Raw genomic sequence first — 21862 nt, 5'->3', positions numbered from 1 at the left:
AGTTCAGTTTTTTTGCTTTTGTTTTTTTTTAACGTTTTTTTCTGTTGACATACAAACTGACCCCCCAAAAAATATATTCAAGGAACCAAAAAAACACCCTATCCCACCCCCCCCCCCCCAAATTAATCGAACCATAAATTTTGGTGCTGCACTTCCCTAATTGTCTACTTGCCTTTCCATCTCCCAAATCCCCTCCCAGGTTTTCCAGTTCACACAGGGGCCATGAACACCAGTTCTTCTTTTCAACTCTCCAGAAGTGTGGGAAGGGGAAATGAAGGCGAAGAAGGCAGATAAGAGGGGAAGATGAAGGCTGGAGAAGATTGGGAAAGGAAAAATGAATGCCGGAGGCAGGAAAACCAGGAAAGATGGAAGCCAAAGAGATGAGAGGGAAAAGATGGGCTGGGCTAAGACAAAGTAAAGACAGGAAAATGGAATACTCAGAGGAGGAATGGTGTGAAACATGGGGAGAGATGGAGAGGCATAAGGGAAGTTAAGAAATGTTGAAGTGTAAAAAGAGGCAGAGAAGAGAAAGATTCATGAAACAGATGGTATGTGTCAGAAACAGAAGAAGGAGAGATGCGGAACAGAGAAACAGAAAACAAGGAGAACCAGGAAAATGAATTAGAGAAGAGAGACACGATAAAAACATTGCACAGACCTGGCACATTTCAAGGAAAAAAAATTGACAGTAAAGTAGAAATTATTTGTTATTCTCAATTTTAACAGCAGATGATGTGACTTTGAAACTTTTAATTATATATTTGTATATTCACTTAGTTTTAAAATTGTCATAACTGGTGTAGCATAGCTCAAATTCTATTAGTTCTATCTTTTGCACTATTTTGCAAGCGCTCTTGGCATTGTTTTGGAAAGAGAGAGCTGGGAGGTACTGCATGTTGTAACATTTGCTCTATCTACTCCAGCTGCCCCTTCACTCCCTGCCCTCTGCTCCAGATGTCCCTTAAGTCAACAATACAAACTTGGCCTTTCTTTTTTTTTTTTTAAGATTACAAAAACAATGTTAGTTCAAAACATCAAATTTACTGAAGAAAGGGTAGAAAACATGAGATGTTGGTTTGCAAAATATGTAGCCACTAGATGTCACATTTGGTTTAGACATTGTACAATGCACTTTTGCATTTAACTTTTTTCTTTTTCAGAATTCTGATTGATGCTGTGATTTGCAGTGAGAGTACAGGAAAAAAAATGATTCCTGCCTTTCCCATTAAAAAAAAATTCAGTCATTGGTCAGCATATATAATACAGTTCAGAAATACAGTACATGACAAGTAGCAACAGGCACACAGGTTCAACCAAAAAATATTAAACTTTTTTTTTTTTAAATTCTTTTCCACTTCCATGCAATTTCCTTATCTTTCTGAGAACACTCGTATGTTCAAGAGTCAAAGCTCCTATCACATGGAGTGTTCCTGATTAGTTAAAATAATCGCTTAAAAGTCAAACATAAAAACACTGGTGCACAGCAAATGTTACTAAATGCCATATTTGTTTCAGAAATGTGGCACTGAACTTTGAAAGAAAAGTTTTATTTTAATAAAGCACTCACAAATACACAAGTTAGAGTACCATGCAATAAAACAAGGCATGTATACCCATAATATCAGGACACATATGATAATGGCTAAAACAGCTGCTGATTTAAATGAACATTTTTGCAATTGAAGAGGAATGTCATCCATTACCCAGTTTAGAACTGTACACATTTTACTGAGGAATTCATTTTATTTTTTGGGGGGGTGGGGGGTGAAGGGGGGGGACAGTTCTTCCTGTTCCTATAGGTTTCCAGCTCAATCACAGCCTGGGTCGAGGTCTGGTACCTTCAACCCTCATTTGCAACAACCCAGGGATATGCTGCCCCCCCCCCCCCCCCATTTTATATCCCCTCCCAGTGCACCTTGTCCAGTCACTGCAGTGGAAAGGCCATGGCTGGGACTCATGCATCAGGGTTCCTTCCAGAACCCTGAAATCATGGACCCCCCTACTCTGGCCACCAGGTGTTGCTTTTGCAGAAGGACCAGGACTGCCTCCCCCCAGGGGTTATGAGTGCTGCCTCTGCTGCATCCCTAGTCCCAGTCAGCCTGGAAAGCAGAAGACCTAACCAGAATATCAAGCCCAGGGCCTCCACAGACATAGCATTACTGCTACCATTGAGCCAGCCCCAGAATTCATTTATGGCTACATATAAGAAATAATTTGCTTTGTTTTGGTCTGATACTTATTTCCTTTTTTTTTTTTTTTTGTGCTTTATCCTTTCCCCTTCAAGGATTCAGTCAGAAAATTGCTCTAAATCAAAGCACCTCCCTATCTAGCATATGGTTGGGATTAGGCTGAAAGGTCACAGAAGAAATCTTTTTTTTTTTCATTACAAATACTTCATTTTAAATTAAAAAAAAAAAAAAAAAAAAAGGTATGCAGCATGATTCACTGAACGATTCATGGCAGCAAAATGAAAGTGAAAGCTTCTTAAGATATTTACAGTTACCACCCAAAAGGTTTCAGGAGGAACAATTACCTGTATTTGCAATAGATTTTTCTTTTATAAAGATCCAGCAAAATAATCAACAGGTTTTCACATATCGAGAGCCTCTCTTATGCACGCCCACTCTCTCTTCATTGACCACACATACACACGTGTTTCTCTGTCTTACATGCTCACATCCACAATAGCCTCTATTTATAAGACTATTTGTGTTATGTTGCCACCCAGTGCTTGTATCGAAAATCTGCACCTCAAGGATGTAACCTTTGCTTTGATTGGTCTGTTTTTGCACTTTATTAATTGAGAATACAATTTGGAGTTTAAGAACTTATATGAAATTGAACAAGCATTTAGCTGTCTATATAAATATGCAGTGTGATGTGCAATGAGTACACTGTGCAATGAGTACACATGTGCAATCAAATTCAAAAAGAAACTAAAAACATTTCTGTTCAACCAGGCCTACACAGAATAGCTTTTCCCTTCTCCTCCGTAGTCCGCCCCCCCCCCCCCCCCCCCCAGGTGACCGCCCTCTCCTTATATTAAGGAGATATTCAATGTAAATTGTAAATTGTTAATTGTTATTCTCTGGTTATGACTTCCTTGTTTTTCTATCCTTCATACTGCCTATTGGTTACCCCCGCGCCCAGTTACTCTCCCTGTTGAAATGTACTTTCCAAGCTTGCAGTTTTTATGTGAACCGGTATGATGTCCCCACTAATACCGGTATATAAAAGTTTCTAAATAAATAAATAAATAGCCAATTTTAGCCACTTCTTCTCTCACAGACACATACACATATGTGCACAACCTCCGCACGTGTGTTTCTCTCACACATACACATCTGAAAAAGGAACCTATGAGGTCTAAAAAGTATGGGGGCAATTTTCGAAAGAGTTGCAAAATCTGCTGGTATTTCTACCTGTGGACTTTAAACCACTTCTTAAAGGGAAAGTGCAAAGATCCTTTCCCTTTGAAAACTGCCTAAGGAGAAAGTACTCCCAGAGCTTTGCAATTTTCTCTGCAGGTACCTTTTCTGTTCCAAAAATATGCATAGTTTTGAAAATGCAAATCTATGTACACTATGGCCTGCTCCGACCCCTGCCTCTGAGTCCAATCCTTTTTCTGCATGTAAAATTGCACACATTGTTGATCCTTGTGCATATTGTTATCTGCAAAAAGAATGGGCAGACAGCCAATTTACCCATATAAATAGCTATTTATCCAAACAAGTGTCTTTTGAAAATTGCCCTCTTTGGGGGGTAATATTTGTAACTGCCTGCATTAGTATAAAGTCTGAGGGCACTTATTTACCTGCAGACTTTACATCAGTTTTTAAAGGGAAAGTATGCACGCCTTTTCCCTTTGAACATTACCCCACCCAAACTATCTGTGCACATTTACACCTGCTAATCTGTACACAGGGATGGAACCTTTAAAATAGCTGCACGGGCGTACATGAACGCACCTATGCTGGCTTGTGCCCAAGGATGTGACCTTTTTATAACATGCACATGTTTATGTGCTCATCTCATAAAATCGGCTGGACATGTGTAAATGTGCGTGCCATTTTATATGGATGCATGCATATGTCGCTTCTACCATGTAAGGGGGGGAATTTTAATACACACACGTGCCGATGCAATTACACCCCCCCCCCCCTAGCTAACTAACCTCTCTTGTACCCTATCTGCCCCAACTCTAAAACCCCACTGACAAGCCTAGTTTTTTTTGTTTTATAACTTACATGCCATCTATAGCAGAAGTAAAGTTAAGCAGTTGGGGACCCTGGCGTGTGACTGTGCACGTAAATACTTACATGTTGGTTCCTATTTAAATGTCTGGAAAGCTCCTCCCCTTTTTTGGACTTTTTTTTTTGTGTGCATACCAGGAAATATGTGCATCCATGGACGCTTCTTAAAATATGTGCGCCACACACCGGCCTGAAAGACACGCGTATCTCCCTGATTTGGTGTGTGTAGGGCTTTTAAAATCTATCCCATAGCTTTTGAAGGGAAAACTTACATGCATATGTTTGAAAACACAATAAATATGCTTGTAATTCCAATCCCTGCCTATAAAAACATCTCTTCACCCTGCAAGTTAAACATTTGCACTACAGGGCCTACACGTGTACTTTTACCTGCATATCGGGTGGGTGATTTTGTAATAGCCCATTCCAAGGGTAAAGCAAGTTTTTACTCTACAGAAATGGATTTGAAAATGACCTTTATAGAGAGCACCCGTTCTGTATAATTGTGACATTGGTCAATAGAAGGCTTTGCAACCTGCAACATGAGTATTGATGCATACACAACCTCTCTCTCGAACACAGTCACTTTTGCTCTAGGGATAGTGGAATAGTATGAGACTGAGTGTGTTTGGTGTGGAGAGTTGTGTTCAGTCTGTGTAAAAAAAAACACTTTCTTTTCTTGTGGTTTATTCTTTAGTTGTTGGTAGCTGAGTAAGCTGACTTTGGTCAGCAAACTCTAGCTGGGATGATAAATATAGGGGGAAAACTTCAACCTAATTAAAAAAAAAAAAAAAAAAGGTGGTTTTAACTTGTAGACATGGGATAAGAATACTGCTGGCATAAGTAAGGTTATTGGTTCCCAGAACAAAAAGCATGCTTCTTGAATAAACCAAGCTTAGCTGGTGTTGTTCTGAATGGGCGAGCATTAACAAACCAGGTCAGTTCAGAGGGCATTGCTAGAAATGATAACTTTAACTGAAGAAGTTGACAGAGGCATGGAGAAGCAAAAGTATCTCAAATGTGAGCCCTCTGGGGAATGAACAACTAGCAAGACCTTGGCAAGACATGGAACATTAACATGTCCATTTTTAAAATGTCGTTTGGCTGCAAAACATAGGAGATGAAAGGTGAAAGATGTTGGGGCAATTTTCAAAAACCCTGATAGCTGGAAAATTGGCTTCAGCAAGATCCAGAGCTACAAAAATACCCACGGACTTTACACCTGGTCAAAACTGCAATGAGCAACAAAGGAACATCATAGCATTGGTTAATAGCACCTCGAGTATTTAACATAGCATAGGAGTGAATTTAAAAGCTGGGCTTGCGCCAAAACTGGGAGATACATGAGTATGTACGGCCAGTGTGCACCAAGCAGATTTTAAAAGCTTCCGGGGGAAGATCCAAGATGGCGGATCTGCTCAGAGATGAGTGAGGATTGCTCTACCGGCCTCTGACTTCTCTATAACGATATGCCTCACTCAGCAAGGAAGCGGAGGGCCAAAGAATGGGAGGCCCAAACCGCTTCCTTTGCAATATCTGTTAAGGGCCTGATGGATTCCCATGTGTCCCGGGAAGCAACAAGATCAGGAATTGGTTCGCAGCAGGGTGAACAGGAGGAAGAGAGAACCATCTCCCCGCAGGAACTACAAACACGCTGTCCCCGATCGATCGGAGGCCTCCTACAAATCCCGCCAAGGTGTACAATCTGAATTTTTCTGATCTGCTGGAGCAACAAGGTGAAAACTTAGTAGTTGGCTTGGGATTTCCTGCTGAGAGGGAAGGCGGAGAGTCGCGGCCTCCCTCTGAACAGCAAGGCGGTGAAGGAGACGCTCTGGACAGCACAGCCACACCACACCTTGGAAGGGAAGTACTACCTTTTACTTTTCCATCTAGAAAAGAAATACTGAAACCTGAAGTGGTTTCCTTAGATATAATTTGGGATGCCATTCAGAATGTTAATGACAATCTTTTTCAGCAGTTAAATCCGTTAGCTTCCTATATCAATCAGATGGATTCTCGTATAATGATTATGGAAAAAGAAGTGGTAGGAAATAGAAATAAGGTTATATCTCTGGAGGGAAAGTTAAAAGATTCGCTGGATGTTCAACAAAAAATCATTAAAGAAAATCAGTTCCTATTAAACTGAATGGATCACTTAGAGAATAAAATAAGAGGGGAAAACCTGAGCGTCATTAACTTCTCGAAGGATCCGTTGGTCACTCCTCGTGATACATGGACAAAATATTTATCGCAAGCCTTAAAGATTCCGGAACAAGCGTTTTCTCCTATGTCAAGGGTATATTACATACCACCCTTCAAGAAGAATCCTGATGTCAATAAGGGTTTCCAGATCCTTATGCCTATAACCCCTGAACCTGAACTTGATATAACAAATATCTTAGAGTCTACGCAGAAAGATCAAGTTAGACCTGCTACGTTGATTGCTTCATTTCTGCTGGAGTCAGATAGAGAGTGGATACTTTGAAAATATTTTTGTTCTAGAACTGAGACTTTTCTGGGTTTAAAAGTGGGTGCTTTTCCTGATTTGGCAAGGCCCACGCAATTGAAAAGAAGACAATTTTTGCAATTGAAACCTCAAATGTTAAGTTTAGGTGCTTTATTCTTATTGAAATATCCATGTATATGTGTGATTAAGTTTTGTAGCAATACTTATATTTTTATCACGCCAGAACAGTTGGCAGATTACTTGAAAGAGAAAGCGCCAACCACTTCTACATCACCCATTCCAATTGTGGAGTGAGTGCATATATAGCTATGCCACAATCATATAAAAATGGCTTCCTGTAGCAGATTTGTTTGTTTTTTCCATTGACAAGAAAAAGTTTTCCTCTGGTTATGTACATCTTCCCCGCCCCCCCGGTGAGGCCTTAATATGCAGAATGATATACAGAAAGATATACAATATGTGATTTAGCTTATAATGAATGTTAGACTTTTCCTAATTTTCTGCTTTCTAATTCAAGTGTATTTTCTTGAATTGTATTGTAAGCATATAAATAAAAAATTATTAAGAAAATAAATAAATAAAAGCGCCCATGTACGCATGTATGTGCACAAAAAAGGGTAGGTGTGGGCGTGGTCAGAGCAGGACATGGGCGTTTCAGGACTTTAACATGAAATGTGCACTTATTTTCATGCACGAGTGCACACCAGGATCCCCTGCTGTGTAACTTTACTACTGCTATGAATGGCATGTAAATAGTAAAATAAAAAATTCTAGGCTAGTCAGTGAGATTTTAACGGTTTGTGCTAAGAGGGTAAAAGGGAGGCTATTTAATAGCGGGATTAGCAAGTCCTATCCCTTACCTGGACAAACTGGGAAGGAACTGGGGAAACTGGTAATTGCATCAGTGTGTATGTCTACTAAAATCCCCCCACACATAGAGGCAACATTTGCACACACATGCGTACATCCATATAAAATTGTGCGCACATATACACGTGTACAGCCTATACCATGAGCGCATGTTATAAAATGGCCGCATCCTCTGGTGCAAGCTGGCATACGCATGCATATGTGCGCCTACTTGCCGCTATCAAAGTTACCGTCACAGAGTATATCCTAGATATGCTGTTCATATAGTTGTACTGTGGTTGACTCTATAAGTAATAGGTAGCTGACCTACTTCTTTATCCCAGTCTACTCCACAAACTCAATTCTGCCAAGGGCAACAAAAACGTATGCATGCCCTGGGACAGGGGAAAACTGAATGGCCAAATGTGAGATGGAAAATATAAGCACTTCAGTATTTTCTCTGGTAGTTGGTGATGGCAGTGCTCTAAACTCTGGTAGGCTTTCTTATGATGATGTGTGTCTGTGCCAAGGGCTCAACTTACAGGCAAACATTTCCCAAGTTTGCTTAGTCACTGCCACAGATCCTGTGCTTCCTGCTTGTTTATTACAGGTTATCTCCCACATTTTTACAGAATTTCAGCAATAAAATGCTACTTGGGTCTGTGTAAGGTTAAGTATTGCTACTCTGTGGGTTCTAGTGAGTCAGACTGATCTGTGATATTTGAAAGCATTTTGCTTGTTACTGCAGAGTCAAGCCTCTGTTTGCTGCTTGTGTCCTGCCCACCTAATAGGAAAGAAATAAAACATTTATCAAAACTTGCTGCGGTGTCCACTACCGCTCCTACTACTCCTTATTTCTGTAGTGCTATCAGACAGACACAGTCCTATGTACAAGGTCCAGCATTGTAATGCTGGCAGTAACTATGAGGAAGCAGGACACACTAGTCCTGTAACTGGTCAAACACGCTGATCCAGAAGCTAGTCCCGCAATGCAGATAAAAGAAACTGATCAAAGCAATAGACTGCTTAAAGAATAAAACAATCCCTAGGTTTTTAGCCACATAGCATTTCCAAAGGCAGAAAAAAACATAAAACCCTGAATTACCAGCTACAGCTGTGAGCAGATGGACCATTGAGTCTGTAGTTAGACCTTGCAGAATCCATAAGCAATTAGCAGCAACAGGCTAAGTGAACTACAGAAACAGTTCAAAAACTTCATGTTCCAGCAGCTCATTTCAGCTGTAGCTGCAGGTTCATATCCCAGCTCAGGTGGCCTGTGTGAAAGGAGCTGCTGGTCTCAACCCGGTTTCAGAGGCCATAGCAGAAGCATTCACAGTGTCACAGCTCTTGTCAGATCTCTAAGAATCTGTGAATTCTGCTGATTACCTCATCATTGACCTCTGACTAGAACACTTTAGAGAGAGAGAGAAAAATACCCAATAAAAGTATTTTAAAGGTGCAATCTCCTCTTATCCTATGACCTGTGAGACTCTATAGATTCGACATTGTTTGTGACAGATCATTGCTTCATCAACAGAGGAGTTTAATTAATCTATACATCTCATTCTACACAGCAGCAGACAGCTCTAAGACTAATATGTTTTTTTAACGTACAGATCCTGTTCCTGTGTGTAACACCCCTCCCCCCGAACAAGGCACACAAAATGTGAGAGGGTTGGGCACTCGTTATTTCTAAGGGCCATGTCTCGGAGAGTGTTCAGTAAGAAAAATGATCAGATGGTGTAGTGGACCCATCCAGAGGCGACCCAGAGTATATTCGCTTTTCTCGAGCTTGACCAAGAAAACCCACCCCTATGGTCTCCCCTCTGTGAACTCTACCTTGCCATATCCTCCTCCCCCTATCCCCGTGTTTGTTACTGGTAGACAATCCCCAATAAACTACACACCATGGTATGTCAAAAGACTAAGAGGTTCAAAACCACTGAGCCAACTAACTCTGAAGCCAGCCGGCTGAATGAATATTTGGGTACATATGCAGCTAATATCTAGCTGGCTAATAAGTTGGGAGCCTGGAATTTAGCCGGATAAGTTAGGGGCATTGTGGGAGTGTGACTGAGAGGAGCTGAGCTAGCCAGACCCAGGGAGTTGGAAAGAATTGGGAGGGCTGGAGCAGGGAAATGATTGGTTCTTCTTTGCTCTGTCAATTCCAGCTTCTCTTCCTGCACTCCTCTGCTGCTAGTTGCAAGGGGAGGAGATAAGCAAAGTAGGGATGAGCAGAGAAAAATGGCTTTTTCCTACCATCAAACCCTCCCTGCTGTCTCTGCAGCAACCAGTAGCACTGCCAGGACAGGAGGAGAAGGACTGGAGCAGGGAGCAGAACAGTTTCTCTCTTATTTGTGTAGGCTCCCTTCTCTCCTGTCCTTTGCATTGCTGCTCAGTTGCTATGGGAGCAGGAGGGTAAGAACCACATTTTGCACATGGCAGAGCTTGTGGCTTCGAGGCAAAGGTTGGCCACCCCTGATCTACAACTTTGGTTCTATTAAATAAACAACTGCAAGAGTTTAAAAAAAAAAGTGCCCAAATCCCAACACACATTTTAGCTGCAAACATAAGCTTACACCAGGTGAACCTCTTGACAAAGTAGAAAAAGGTATACAGAGGGCAATTTTCAAAGGAAATTGACTGGATAACTAAGCAGTCACAAGGGTAAGTTCCCCAGGCTGAAGACTGACTATCCTTCTGTCAGCAGCTAAAAGTGCACACATGGTTTCACAACATGCAGTGGCGTGGTGGCACAGTTTCACAGCACATGCACTTTTAGCCACAGGGAAAAGTAGTGGATTAAGTGCAGTGGAGGGAAGATACATGCGGGCACATGGGTATCCATGGTCTTTCCTGAATCTCATTTTCAAAGGGACACATCGCAGGTAGTTTCCCTTTTTGATGCAGGTCTACGGCTGTAAAAAGGAACTACAAGCCAGTCATGATATTGAAACTCGTTCCCCCCACCACCACTCACCTACCCCCTAAACACACACACACACACACAGGCAAACTTAACTCTAACCAAAGAGCTCGGCTGCTGTGCTCATCTCCTTTCCTGCCCCTTGTTGGGAGGAAGTACTTGATGCGGTGTTGCAGAAGTAGACCCTTGTGCCGAAGGGGAGTTGGCACAGCGGTCCTCACCATCGGCAGGCAGAGCTTACTGAAGCAGAGGCCCAACTGGAGCCTCACCAATACCAGCCCTCAAATTCCCCTTTGGTTGAGCCCTCGGATGCCGGGGCCGGCTGTACTTAGACATGGGCCTCTGTGGAGGTGAAGATTTGTCACATGGAAATAGTTGTGGGCCAGCACAGTGAGGGAGAGCAAAGTCAGGTCAAGCAGTGATCAAGGCAGGCAGTAGGTAATCAGGGTCAGGCTCAGGTTGCGGTTAATATGGGCAGAGTTCTCTCAGTGTCAAGGTTCAGACAGAGGTCAGGCCAGGCAGAGTTCAATCAGTAATGGTAAACAGGCAGTGGTCAGTGGCAGGCGGAGGTCAAGCAGCATCAAGATCCAATCTGAGGTCAAAGCCAGAAGTCCAGTCCAAAATCAAAGCCAGAAGTCCAATCTGGGGGAAACAAGGAACAAAGAGAAGGACAAGGAGCCACAGGAGCAAAACGAAACACTGACAACAACGAAGGAAGACTGACCAGGAAGACAAGAACTCAAGATAACCAGACTGCCAACAGAACCGGGACCAAGACACAGGAAGACAGGAACTCAGGAATACAGCAGGGATCAGGAATGCTGAGGCAATGCACTTCTCCAAGGAGAAGACTTATTGCCAATAGTCCCCAGTGGTGATGTCATCAGTGAGCACCATTTGTCTGTTTATGCCACCAGCCCTTTAAGAAAGGGCAAAGTCAGGCACGCACGCCTAGGGAGGGCCCGGACCAACCCCGGCGTCGAAGATCAGCCAAACGTGGCGGCCAGCCGCAGGCGAAGAGGCAGCAGCAGCACCCAGGCAATGTGGCTGAAGTGGGAGCAGCACAGTGATTGCCGTGTCCCTCCCTGGAGGTCTCCTCCCCTGCAGTGCCCATCAATGTTGGGATGGGCTTGGGGCCAGAGGAGAAGATGGCGCCCCTGCTGTGGGCAGCAGCACACACCAGAGGACATCCCGCATCGTACCGGGTCACAGCGCACTTGCTTGGGCCGGGCCCGAGGTAAGAGCAGTGGTCCATGGGGATAGCCCACGGACCAGCAATCATAACACGTGGGTCCCCCAACACCTGTATAACAAACCCTTAAAGAAGCACACTAACAAAGTAGGAAGAGAATGCGTACAGGCAGTCAGATATTCAGAATTGTAGCAAAAATATCAATTAATATGATGAAGCAAGTTGTTCTTGTAGGAGGCAATGTTCAAAAGCCTGTGCAAAAGAAATACATGTTCTGAGGCCAATTTTCAAAGAGAAAACACCTGGGTAGAAGCACCGGCATGCGTGGGCAGCTGCTGTTCATGCAGGCTGCTGATGGGGGCCAAAGGAGCACATGGACATATCAGAATAGAATGTACATGCATTGTATTCCTCCCCAACCTAAACACATTCCCAAGGAACACCTCTTGGTAACCTGGCTAAAAAGTGCACACACTATGGAAACGTGCGCATACTTTTAGCTATCTAGAGGGCAGCAATTTTCAGCCAGGCCAATGTACCTGGGTAAGAGACTGAAAATCATCCTTCCCTTCCCCTCTGTTGAATGAAAATATACCATCCAAAAATTCCATTCTGCACCATCTGGAGAAGTAAATAAAAGATGAAATGAAATTTGTTCAATCACCACATCTAACAGACCCATCTGCTCAGTCACATAAAGATGTCATAGTCTAAGAACATAAGAACATGCCATACTGGGTCAGACCAAGGGTCCATCAAGTCCAGCATCCTGTCTTCAACACTGGCCAATCCAGGCCATAAGAACCTGGCAAATACCCCAAAACTAAGCCTATCCCATGTCACTGTTGCTAGTAATAGCAGTGGCTATTTTCTAAGTCAAATTAATTAATAGCAGATAATGGACTTCTCCTCCAAGAACTTTTCCAATCCTTTTTTAAACTCAGCTACACTAACTGCAGTAACCACATCCTCTGGCAACAAATTCCAGAATTTAATTGTGCATTGGTTGAAAAAGTACTTTCTCCGATTAGTTTTAAATGTGCCACATGCTAACTTCATGGAGTGCCCCCTAGTCTTTCTACTATCCGAAAGAGTAAATAACCGATTCACATCTACCCGTTCTAGACCTCTCATGATCTTAAGCACCTCTATCATATCCCCCTCAGCCGTCTCTTCTCCAAGCTGAACAGCCCTAACTTCTCTAGCCTTTCCTCATAGGGGAGTTGTTCCATCCCCTTTATCATTTTGGTCATCCTTCTCTGTACCTTCTCCATCACAATTATATCTTTTTTGAGATGCGGCGACCAGAATTGTACACAGTATTCAAGGTGCAGTCTCACCATGGAGCGATACAGAGGCATTATGACATTTTCCGTTTTATTTCCGTCTGAACGATTAAACTCCTGACGGTGTGTCTGCGGCGGTGCCAGAGTGCCATGTCCAGCAGCAGAGTGATGCTCTGAAATCCTCACCCTTAGTAGGAGCGAACCGTTTCCCCCATGTAATGCAAAAGGCTTTTTATCAACATCTCCCCCCTCCCCCCCCAGTGATTCCAGAGGACGACTGCTCACCAATACATCACATACATTTAACTGGAAAAAGAAATAAATCGGTCGTTTCTGCTCACACCCTAGAGTGTTTCCTAAGAACTCACCATTTTAAAAAAAAAAAATAGCTTTAAGGCACGTAACTGACGGGTTGCACAGAAAACAGCACAAATTGTTTCTTACTTGTGATTTTTCACTTTCTTTTGGAAAATGAACTCTGTGTTGTAAATTAAAGCTCTTTGGTGTATATCCCACCTTTCATGGCTGGCTAGCCACTTACATTCTGACACAGAAGATATTGCCCTTTCTCCAGAGGGCTTACAGTCCGAGGCAATTGAAGGTGATGTGACTTGCCCAAGCAGCATCAGCAGTATCTGAACCCTGGCTTTGCAGCCTCCTGCTCTCACCACTAGGCCACTCCTCCCTTCCAAATGATACTTCTTTGCCAGTTTCTAAATATTCTTTGGTAGCTTCACTGAACACAGTTATTGACCAGCCTTTCAGATTTCAGCAAATAGGGATCTCTTGGACCAACCAGTTTGCCCAGTTGCCCCTATTTATAATGTTATCACAGACCCGACTCAACCTGGTCATTTCCTCCCCCCCCCCCCCCCCCCCACTTACCACATCACTCTGCATGCTTGAATTGTGCCACTAATTTAGTTAGCCACCACCTCTGCTGTAGGTTGTTCCGTTAAATGCACATTCCTTGCACATTTATATCCCTTTAACTATGTGGCCAATTTAAGTTATATTTTGTATTTGTTTCATGCAAAACTTATCTAGCAGAAATCAGATCTAATTTAGTCCACCTATTGCAGCATTCATCCACCTGTATCACATCTGTTAAACTCCTTTACATCTGTTAAGGTTTCCTCCTCAACTATCAGTAAAATTACACTGTTAATATGCATATTTATTCCTTCCCCTCATAGTCACAGAATTCAATACAAGCCGCTTACATTCCTCAATTATAACATTTACTGTACCAATTTATGATTCATCTGCTGCCAGTGTATTGTGATAGCTTTCTCCTTCTATTACATTATGTCATCAAATGACTTATGAGGAGAGATTGAAGAATCTAAATATGTACACCCTGGAGGAAAGGAGGAGCAGATGTGATATGATACAGACTTTCAGATACTTGAAAGGTTTTAATGATCCAAAGACGACAAACCTTTTCCATTGGAAAAAAATCAGCAGAACCAGGGGTCACAATTTGAAGCTCTAGGGAGAAAGACTCAGAACCAAAATCAGGAAGTATTTCTTCATGGAGAGGGTGGTGGATGCCTGGAACGCCCTTCGGGAGGAAGTGGTGAAGACCAAAACTGTGAAGGATTTCAAAGCGGCGTGGGATAAACACTGTGGATCCATAAAGTCTAGAGGATGTGAATGAAGAGAAGAGGCATGGGGGTGGCTTGTGGGAATGACAACCACTACCTGGAGGTTGATACCCTTATTCAATAAACATACACAACATTAATGCGACTCCAACATTGCTCTATGCTTCAACGGCAAGAGGAAATGTGGAAAAAAGGATTTGCATTCACAAAAAGCGGGAGAGTAGCTTGCTTGTTGCGGCGGTTACTACCCCAAACAAATAAGCCTGATACTTCACTTTCAATGCATATCCAGCATAGCTCTCTGCTTCAACAGCAGGGGGAATGAAGAAAAGAGGATTTATATTCAGACAACAACCAACAAGGACTGAATTACATAGTCTGGGTAAACAAGCATGGGTATAGCTTGCTTGAGACTCACCACTGAAAAAAAGCAATTTAAAGCTGAACTGAAGACCTGGCTGTTTAAATGCGCCTTTGCAGAGCATGAAACAATTAATCAGCAATGCTAGAAATAAGCAGTACAGCATAAGCATGCTTTTGTTTTAAACCATCTTGATGAGCTACCTTTTTATTTTATTTTATTTTATCAGTATGTCATTTAGTTTAATAGATGTTTTAACTTTAGTATTTTATGACTATGTTTATCTTATTTATTTGATTTATGCTTTATGAGTTTTTATCTTTTCTTAACAGCTAATTTATTCCTTTACTTTATGTAGCTTTTAGCTGTTACTATTTTATGAATATTGTATTTCTGACCCTGTTTTATCTTGTGTAAACCGATGTGAAGGCTTGTCCAATGTATCGGTATATAAAACTTAATAAACCATTAAACCATTGTTATGGCAGTTACTACCCCAAATCAATTAAGCCTGATAGTTCACTTGGAATACATATCCAGCGCAGCTCACTGCTTCAACGGCAAGGGGGAATGAATAAAAGAGGATTTATATTCAGACAACAACTAACAAGGACTGAATTACAGAGTCTGGGTAAACAAATAAGCATGGGTGTAGTTTGCTTATTGCGGCGGTTATTACCCCAAACCAATTAAGCTAATTAATCACTTAGATGCAGCTCCAGCACTGCTCTCTACATCAATGGTGGGGTGGAAGGTAAATAGAACCAAAAAGTTATTAATAAGGGCCAAGAGTAATAGATAAGTATGAGAAAAAAAAATAAATGTGAAAGCTTGCTGGGCAGACTGAATGGGCCGTTTGCTCTTCTTCTGCCATCATTTCTATTGTCTATGTTTCTATGCAAGTATATATACATGCACTGGTCATCAGAATTAACATCTCATACAAAGCTGAATAGCTGGCAATATTCAACCTGCTGCATTTTTTCTTATATTGCAAAAAATATATTTGGGTTAGTTTGTACTGCAGAAATTATTCCAGTGAATACTTTTTGCATCCCCCTGGATTTTGTACTATAAAGGCCTTAAGGTACATTTTATAATAAAGTACTGTTATAAGTTGACTATTATTATTAAATAAATAAAGCACTGCAGATTGGTTTGTTTTTTTTTATAAAGAAAACTGAATCAGGATCTCATGGAAGGAGAATTAGGTTGGCACATGAGCCCTAGAATATTATAACACTTGAAATACAGACTTTTAATTCATATTCTTTCTTGTTTCTCTCTCTCCCGCTGAGTTTACTTTGATCAGAATTATGTTGTCTCTGCCAATGAGCAAAATCTTCTGCAAGGAAGTTAATGCTTTCCGTAGTAAAGCTGCGCTGAGACACATTTTCATACTTTTGCTTTTTAGTTACTTGTTTTTTTGAGAGGGGGATTTGGTGGAAGGAGGTAGCATGCTGAATTGAAATCATTCCTCCAAGCTGAAATCTCTCTGCCTGATAGTTTAATATGTAGTGTAAGCCACAGTATTTCTACAATTCCCAGCCTAACCAGCAGGGACTTCCTCTGTACTGAATAGTAGCCAGACACTCCATTACTTTAAAAGCTGCACTTAACATGCTCCTGGGGAGCCCCAGCATAAATAGGAAGAAAACGTTCCATTAAAAATGTGAAAAAAGATATAATATGCCTACATAGATATAAATACTAACATGGAAATATGAAGCTGCCTTTTCAGTAGATTCTGCCACACACTTTGACCTACGCTATAAAGCAAAAACCTTGAGACTATGAAGCAGGAGTATTTCCCTCACAGACACAAAATGGCAAGAAAGCCTTAGTAAATCTGGCCTTTGGTGCACAAAGCAGTGACTGTTCATTTAAAGGGCTGTTTCACAGTTGCATGTATCATGCGCACAGTTTTAGAGATTCATTTATTTATAGCCTAGTAGAAACCTAGCAACATTACCCATGACCAAGGAGCCTCCGTGGGGTCCTCTATGAGTCTGGTATCTTTCAGCTTCTCTTCTGGTGGTTGCATTCCATGGCTTTCGTCCATCCCTCAGGAACCCCAATGTAATCCCAATGTGCTACAATCTGACTAGGTTTTCATCATAATCCAATATTCCACCTGCAAGGAAGAGTTTTTCCTGACAATGAAGATCCTGAGAAAATGTATTTGCAGGGCTCATGTTTGGTTGCTAATTTTACCTGCGTCATTTCTTGGAATGGAAGCCAAAGCAGAAACATGAGCCATGTAAGCCGGCTCACTCTTTCCTTACAACTGACTCCCCACGTATTCCAGGTCAGTGCAAAGTGCTGTTCAGCAGGAGGTCTTCAGAATCTGAGCCTAAAATACTCGGGGAAGGAGGAGAACGAAGTGGAGGGGAAGAAGGAATTTGTTTCAGCAATAACGGGATGTTTGTACTAACGTGTGATAGGTTTAATGTAATAAGACCTCTTATTGTAGTAAACGATCTGCCTTTGAACTGGGTAGTAATTTTAGTCTATGCACTAAGAATTAGCTAAGCAAATATATCATGTATTTAAAAAAAGCTCATTTGCAGAGCTAATATGAGCTTAGAAAGCAGGGGGAGAGGCGGGGGGGGGGGGGGGGGGGGGGAAGAGGGGCTTGGCAGGGCAGCAGGCCACTTCCACTCTCTTCTCCTTACTGAGGAGTGAGGGGCAGGGAGGCCCATGGATGTCTGCTGGTGCTTTAGCAAGACAACTGGATGGCCCCTGGCTTTTAATGACTTTTCATTGCTCATGGGAAAGGAAAAGAAAGAATAAAATGTGATATGTTTTCATAATGTCATAATTAAGCTACATCATGGTTTAGCACGTAACTGGTCAATAGTTAATTACCTGAAAACTTAGCATTTAACTGTATTTCCAGCCATTTAAATGCATTTAACATATTAATGGAAATCACACTAATGCACCAAAAGTCCATGTATGCAAAAGGACACAGTCTTTTCAAGCTTTAGTAAATAAAGCAATAAGAGTGTAGGTAGAAAGAGAATTTTCACACCTAAACTGACTTATTGCTTCACATATTCTAAAATGTCTTGAAGAAAATCTATGATAAATCAAACCAAAATGTTATTTAAAAAAAATCAAAAAGTGATCATAAAATAAAATCTATTTATTTATTTATTTTTCTTATTTTAACTTCCTAATCAAATATGCTAAACTCTAAAGGCAAATATTTAGCGAATTCACATTTTAGAATATCATTCTGCCTGCTTAAGTTCAATTTGAATAATCAATTTAACTAATACAGCCATTTGCATCTGGAAGAGGTTGAATTAACCAATCAGATAATACAATATAGCCTTTTCCGATGATGAAAACTAAACTGAATAGTAAGTGGTTTGGTTTACTCCTTCACACTAATAGCATCTATCTTCAGATCATTGGAATGGATAAGCACACCAAGGTAGCACCACGTGATGACAAACATTGGGATAATTTTCTGTTGATATAAAGTCTGTGGGTACTTTTTTACCCATACAGACTTTACACTATATTACAACAGAGGACCCTTGGGCCGAGATGAGTAAAGCCCTACCTCAGAGAAGACTTCCCAGGCTGACCACTAACCAGTTCGGGTTAGTGGTCAGTAGCCGACAGACGGATCCAGGTATCAGTCCATGGTCGAGGCAGGCAGCTAGCAGCGAAGTCCAGCAAACAACCCAAGGGTCGAGGCAGGCAGCAAACAGGTGAATCCAGGGAACAGTCCAAGGTCGAGACAGGCGGCAAACAACGGAATCCAGCAAACAATTAAGGGTTGAGACAGGCAACAAACAGGCGAATCCAGGGAACAGTCCAAGGTCGAGACAGGCGGCAAACAAATCCAAAGGTTGAGGCCAAGAGACAGTCCAGGGGGCGAGGAGCAGGACGGGAACGGAGAGGAACAGGAACCAGGAACGAGGAGTAGAATCAGTGCAGCCAGCAGCTCCAGGAGACCTGTTGCAGAGGCAAGGCTGGCGAGCAGGGACTGAGTTCAAATACTCCCTGCTGGATGACATCAGCAAGGAACCGCGGGAACTTTTCCCACCACGGTTCCTTTAAGGCCTGACGTGGGCACGTGCGTCTTCCTACTTCCGCGAAAGAGGGTGGCTCGGCTCCGGGACCTCAGTGGGTAAAGGAGGCCAGCCAGGTGTTGCCACAGCCAGCGAGCGAAACACACTAATTTTCAAAGCAAAAGTATGCGCATACTTTCATTTCAAAACATATCCTGAGAAAACTACCCACACACTTTTATACCTGCAATTGGTGGGGTGCATACTTTTTAAAATTAAAGACTGGAGGATAGCTAATGTAACCCCAATATTTAAAAAGAGCTCCAGGGGCGATCCAGGAAACTACAGACCGGTTAGTCTGACTTCAGAGCCAGGAAAAATAGTGGAAAGTGTTCTAAACATCAAAATCACAGAACATATAGAAATAGAAAGACATGGTTTAATGGAACACAGTTAGCATGGCTTTACCCAAGGCAAGTCTTGCCTCACAAATCTACTTCACTTTTTTGAAGGAGTTAATAAACATGTGGATAAAGGTGAACTGGTAGATGTAGTGTACTTGGATTTTCAGAAGGCATTTGACAAAGTTCCTCATGAGAAGCTTCTAGGAAAAGTAAAAAGTCATGGGATAGGTGGCGATGTCCTTTCGTGGACTGCAAACTGGCTAAAAGACAGGAAACAGAGGGTAGGATTAAATGGACAATTTTCTCAATGGAAGGGAGTGGCAGTGGAGTGCCTCAAGGATCTGTATTGGGACCCTTACTTTTCAATATATTTATAAATGATCTGGAAAGAAATACGACGAGTGAGGTAATCAAATTTGCAGATGATACAAAATTGTTCAGAGTAGTTAAATCACAAGCAGATTGTGATAAATTGCAGGAAGACCTTGTGAGACTGGAAAATTGGGCATCGAAATGGCAGATGAAATGTAATGTGGATAAGTGCAAGGTGATGCATGCATATAGAGAAAAATAACCCATGCTATAGTTACACAATGTTAGGTTCCATATTAGGTGCTACCACCCAAGAAAGAGATCTAGGCATCATAGTGGATAACACATTGAAATCATCGGTTCAGTGTGCTGCGGCAGTCAAAAAAGCAAACAGAATGTTGGAAATTATTAGAAAGGGAATGGTGAATAAAACGGAAAATGTCATAATGCCTCTGTATCGCTCCATGGTGAGACCGCACCTTGAATACTGTGTACAATTCTGGTCACCGCATCTCAAAAAAGATATAATTGCGATGGAGAAGGTACAGAGAAGGCGACCAAAATGATAAGGGGAATGGAACAGCTCCCCTATGAAGAAAGACTAAAGAGGTTAGGACTTTTCAGCTTGGAGAAGAGATGGCTGAGTGGGAATATGATAGAGGTGTTTAAAATCATGATGTAGATGTGAATCGGTTATTTACTCTTTCAGATAATACAAAGACTAGGGGGCACTCCATGAAGTTAGCATGTGGCACATTTAAAACTAATCGGAGAAAGTTCTTTTTCACTCAACGCACAATTAAACTCTGGAATTTGTTGCCAGGGGATGTGGTTAGTGCAGTTAGTATAGCTGTGTTTAAAAAAGGATTGGATAAGTTCTTGGAGGAGAAGTCCATTACCTGTATTAAGTTGACTTACAAAATAGCCACTGCTATTGCTAGCAACAGTAACATGGAATAGACTTAGTTTTTGGGTACTTGCCAGGTTCTTATGGCCTGGATTGGCCACTGTTGGAAACAAGATGCTGGGCTTGATGGAACCTTGGTCTGACCCAGTATGGCATGTTCTTATGTTCTTATGTTATTTTGTATGCATGTCAGATCAACCTCCCTCCCCACCTCCCCCGGAAAGCTTTCCAATATACAAGGAAAATTACACATGTACATGGTGTATGCTCATTCCCTGCACATCACGTAGGCAATTTAACAAAACAGCATTTATGCGGGTACAGTACTACTTTATCTGCATAAATGCCTTTTTAAATTACCCTCCCTGTGGCAGGACTAAAAGACATTTTTGAATGGATGCGAGATTAGTCCTTCCATATATTACCATTATTTTGATGACATTGTTATGATGTGGATCAAGGCAGAAGAGACTCAAATAATTTTACAATTTTTTTAAATTCATTTCATTATTCAATCACATGGAAAGAATTAACTTTTTGGATATTCTCAGTCTCAATCAATAATGGCCATTTGCAAACATCTATATACAGAAAGCCAACTATAGATGAAGTTACCTTCACAGTTCCAGTTTTCACCCTTCATATAGAAAAAATCCATTAGGCATAGCCATGCCACACACTATCACCATATATGCTGCGACCCAAAACACAGGGACAAATTCCTCAAGGTCTTGTCTGAATCCTTCGCACAAAAATAGTCTAAATTCATCTCCAGGAAGACTACATCTTCACTGAGAACACTTGGGGCAAATATACTGCAAAACAAAGGCAGGAACCCTTCTAGTAACATACAACAAAGAGCTGAGAGAACTCATACAGCCACTACTGCTGGTGGCTGAATCGCTGAAAGAAATAGTCTATGCTCACCTAGTCATAACTTTCTGCTAACCAAAAACTAGTAAGGAGCAAGCTTCTAACAGAAACTCAAAAAGAAGGAAATGGCACACACATCCCTGCAATACACCATACTACAAACTAGTCCAGCACTTTTCACAGGATCCCGCAGTTACCTAGAGAGGAAAGGCATTCAACATAGAGGGACTCTATTCATGCTCCTCTAATATAGTGCAGTGCAGAAAATGTGAAAAGGGACGCTATGTTGGCAAAGCAGGCCAGAAATTAAAGATAAGAATAAACTTGTATAGACACAAGATACCAAATCACAAAAAGGTGCAAAAATCCTCTGTAGGGAGGATTTTGGGGAGGCCAG

General features: G+C 41.7%; 1 protein-coding gene across 1 annotated transcript in view; it reads right to left on the bottom strand.

The window, feature by feature from the left end:
• The window catches only part of LPIN1 (lipin 1), a 319784-nt gene extending 302657 nt beyond the window's left edge, over nucleotides 1-17127 (bottom strand). Inside the window, 1 exon segment of the mRNA XM_029596877.1 lies at nucleotides 16914-17127. Within this exon segment, the coding sequence (XP_029452737.1) occupies nucleotides 16914-17003 (90 nt within the window). The 5' untranslated portion in view covers nucleotides 17004-17127.
• Between the last annotated feature and the right edge of the window lie 4735 nt (nucleotides 17128-21862).

Source organism: Rhinatrema bivittatum, chromosome 3 (genome assembly GCF_901001135.1).
Source record: "Rhinatrema bivittatum chromosome 3, aRhiBiv1.1, whole genome shotgun sequence".
In the NCBI taxonomy this organism is placed as follows: Eukaryota; Metazoa; Chordata; class Amphibia; order Gymnophiona; family Rhinatrematidae; genus Rhinatrema; species Rhinatrema bivittatum.
The sequence above is the reverse complement of the archived record's forward strand: the minus strand, read 5'-3'. Positions and strand labels throughout refer to the sequence as shown.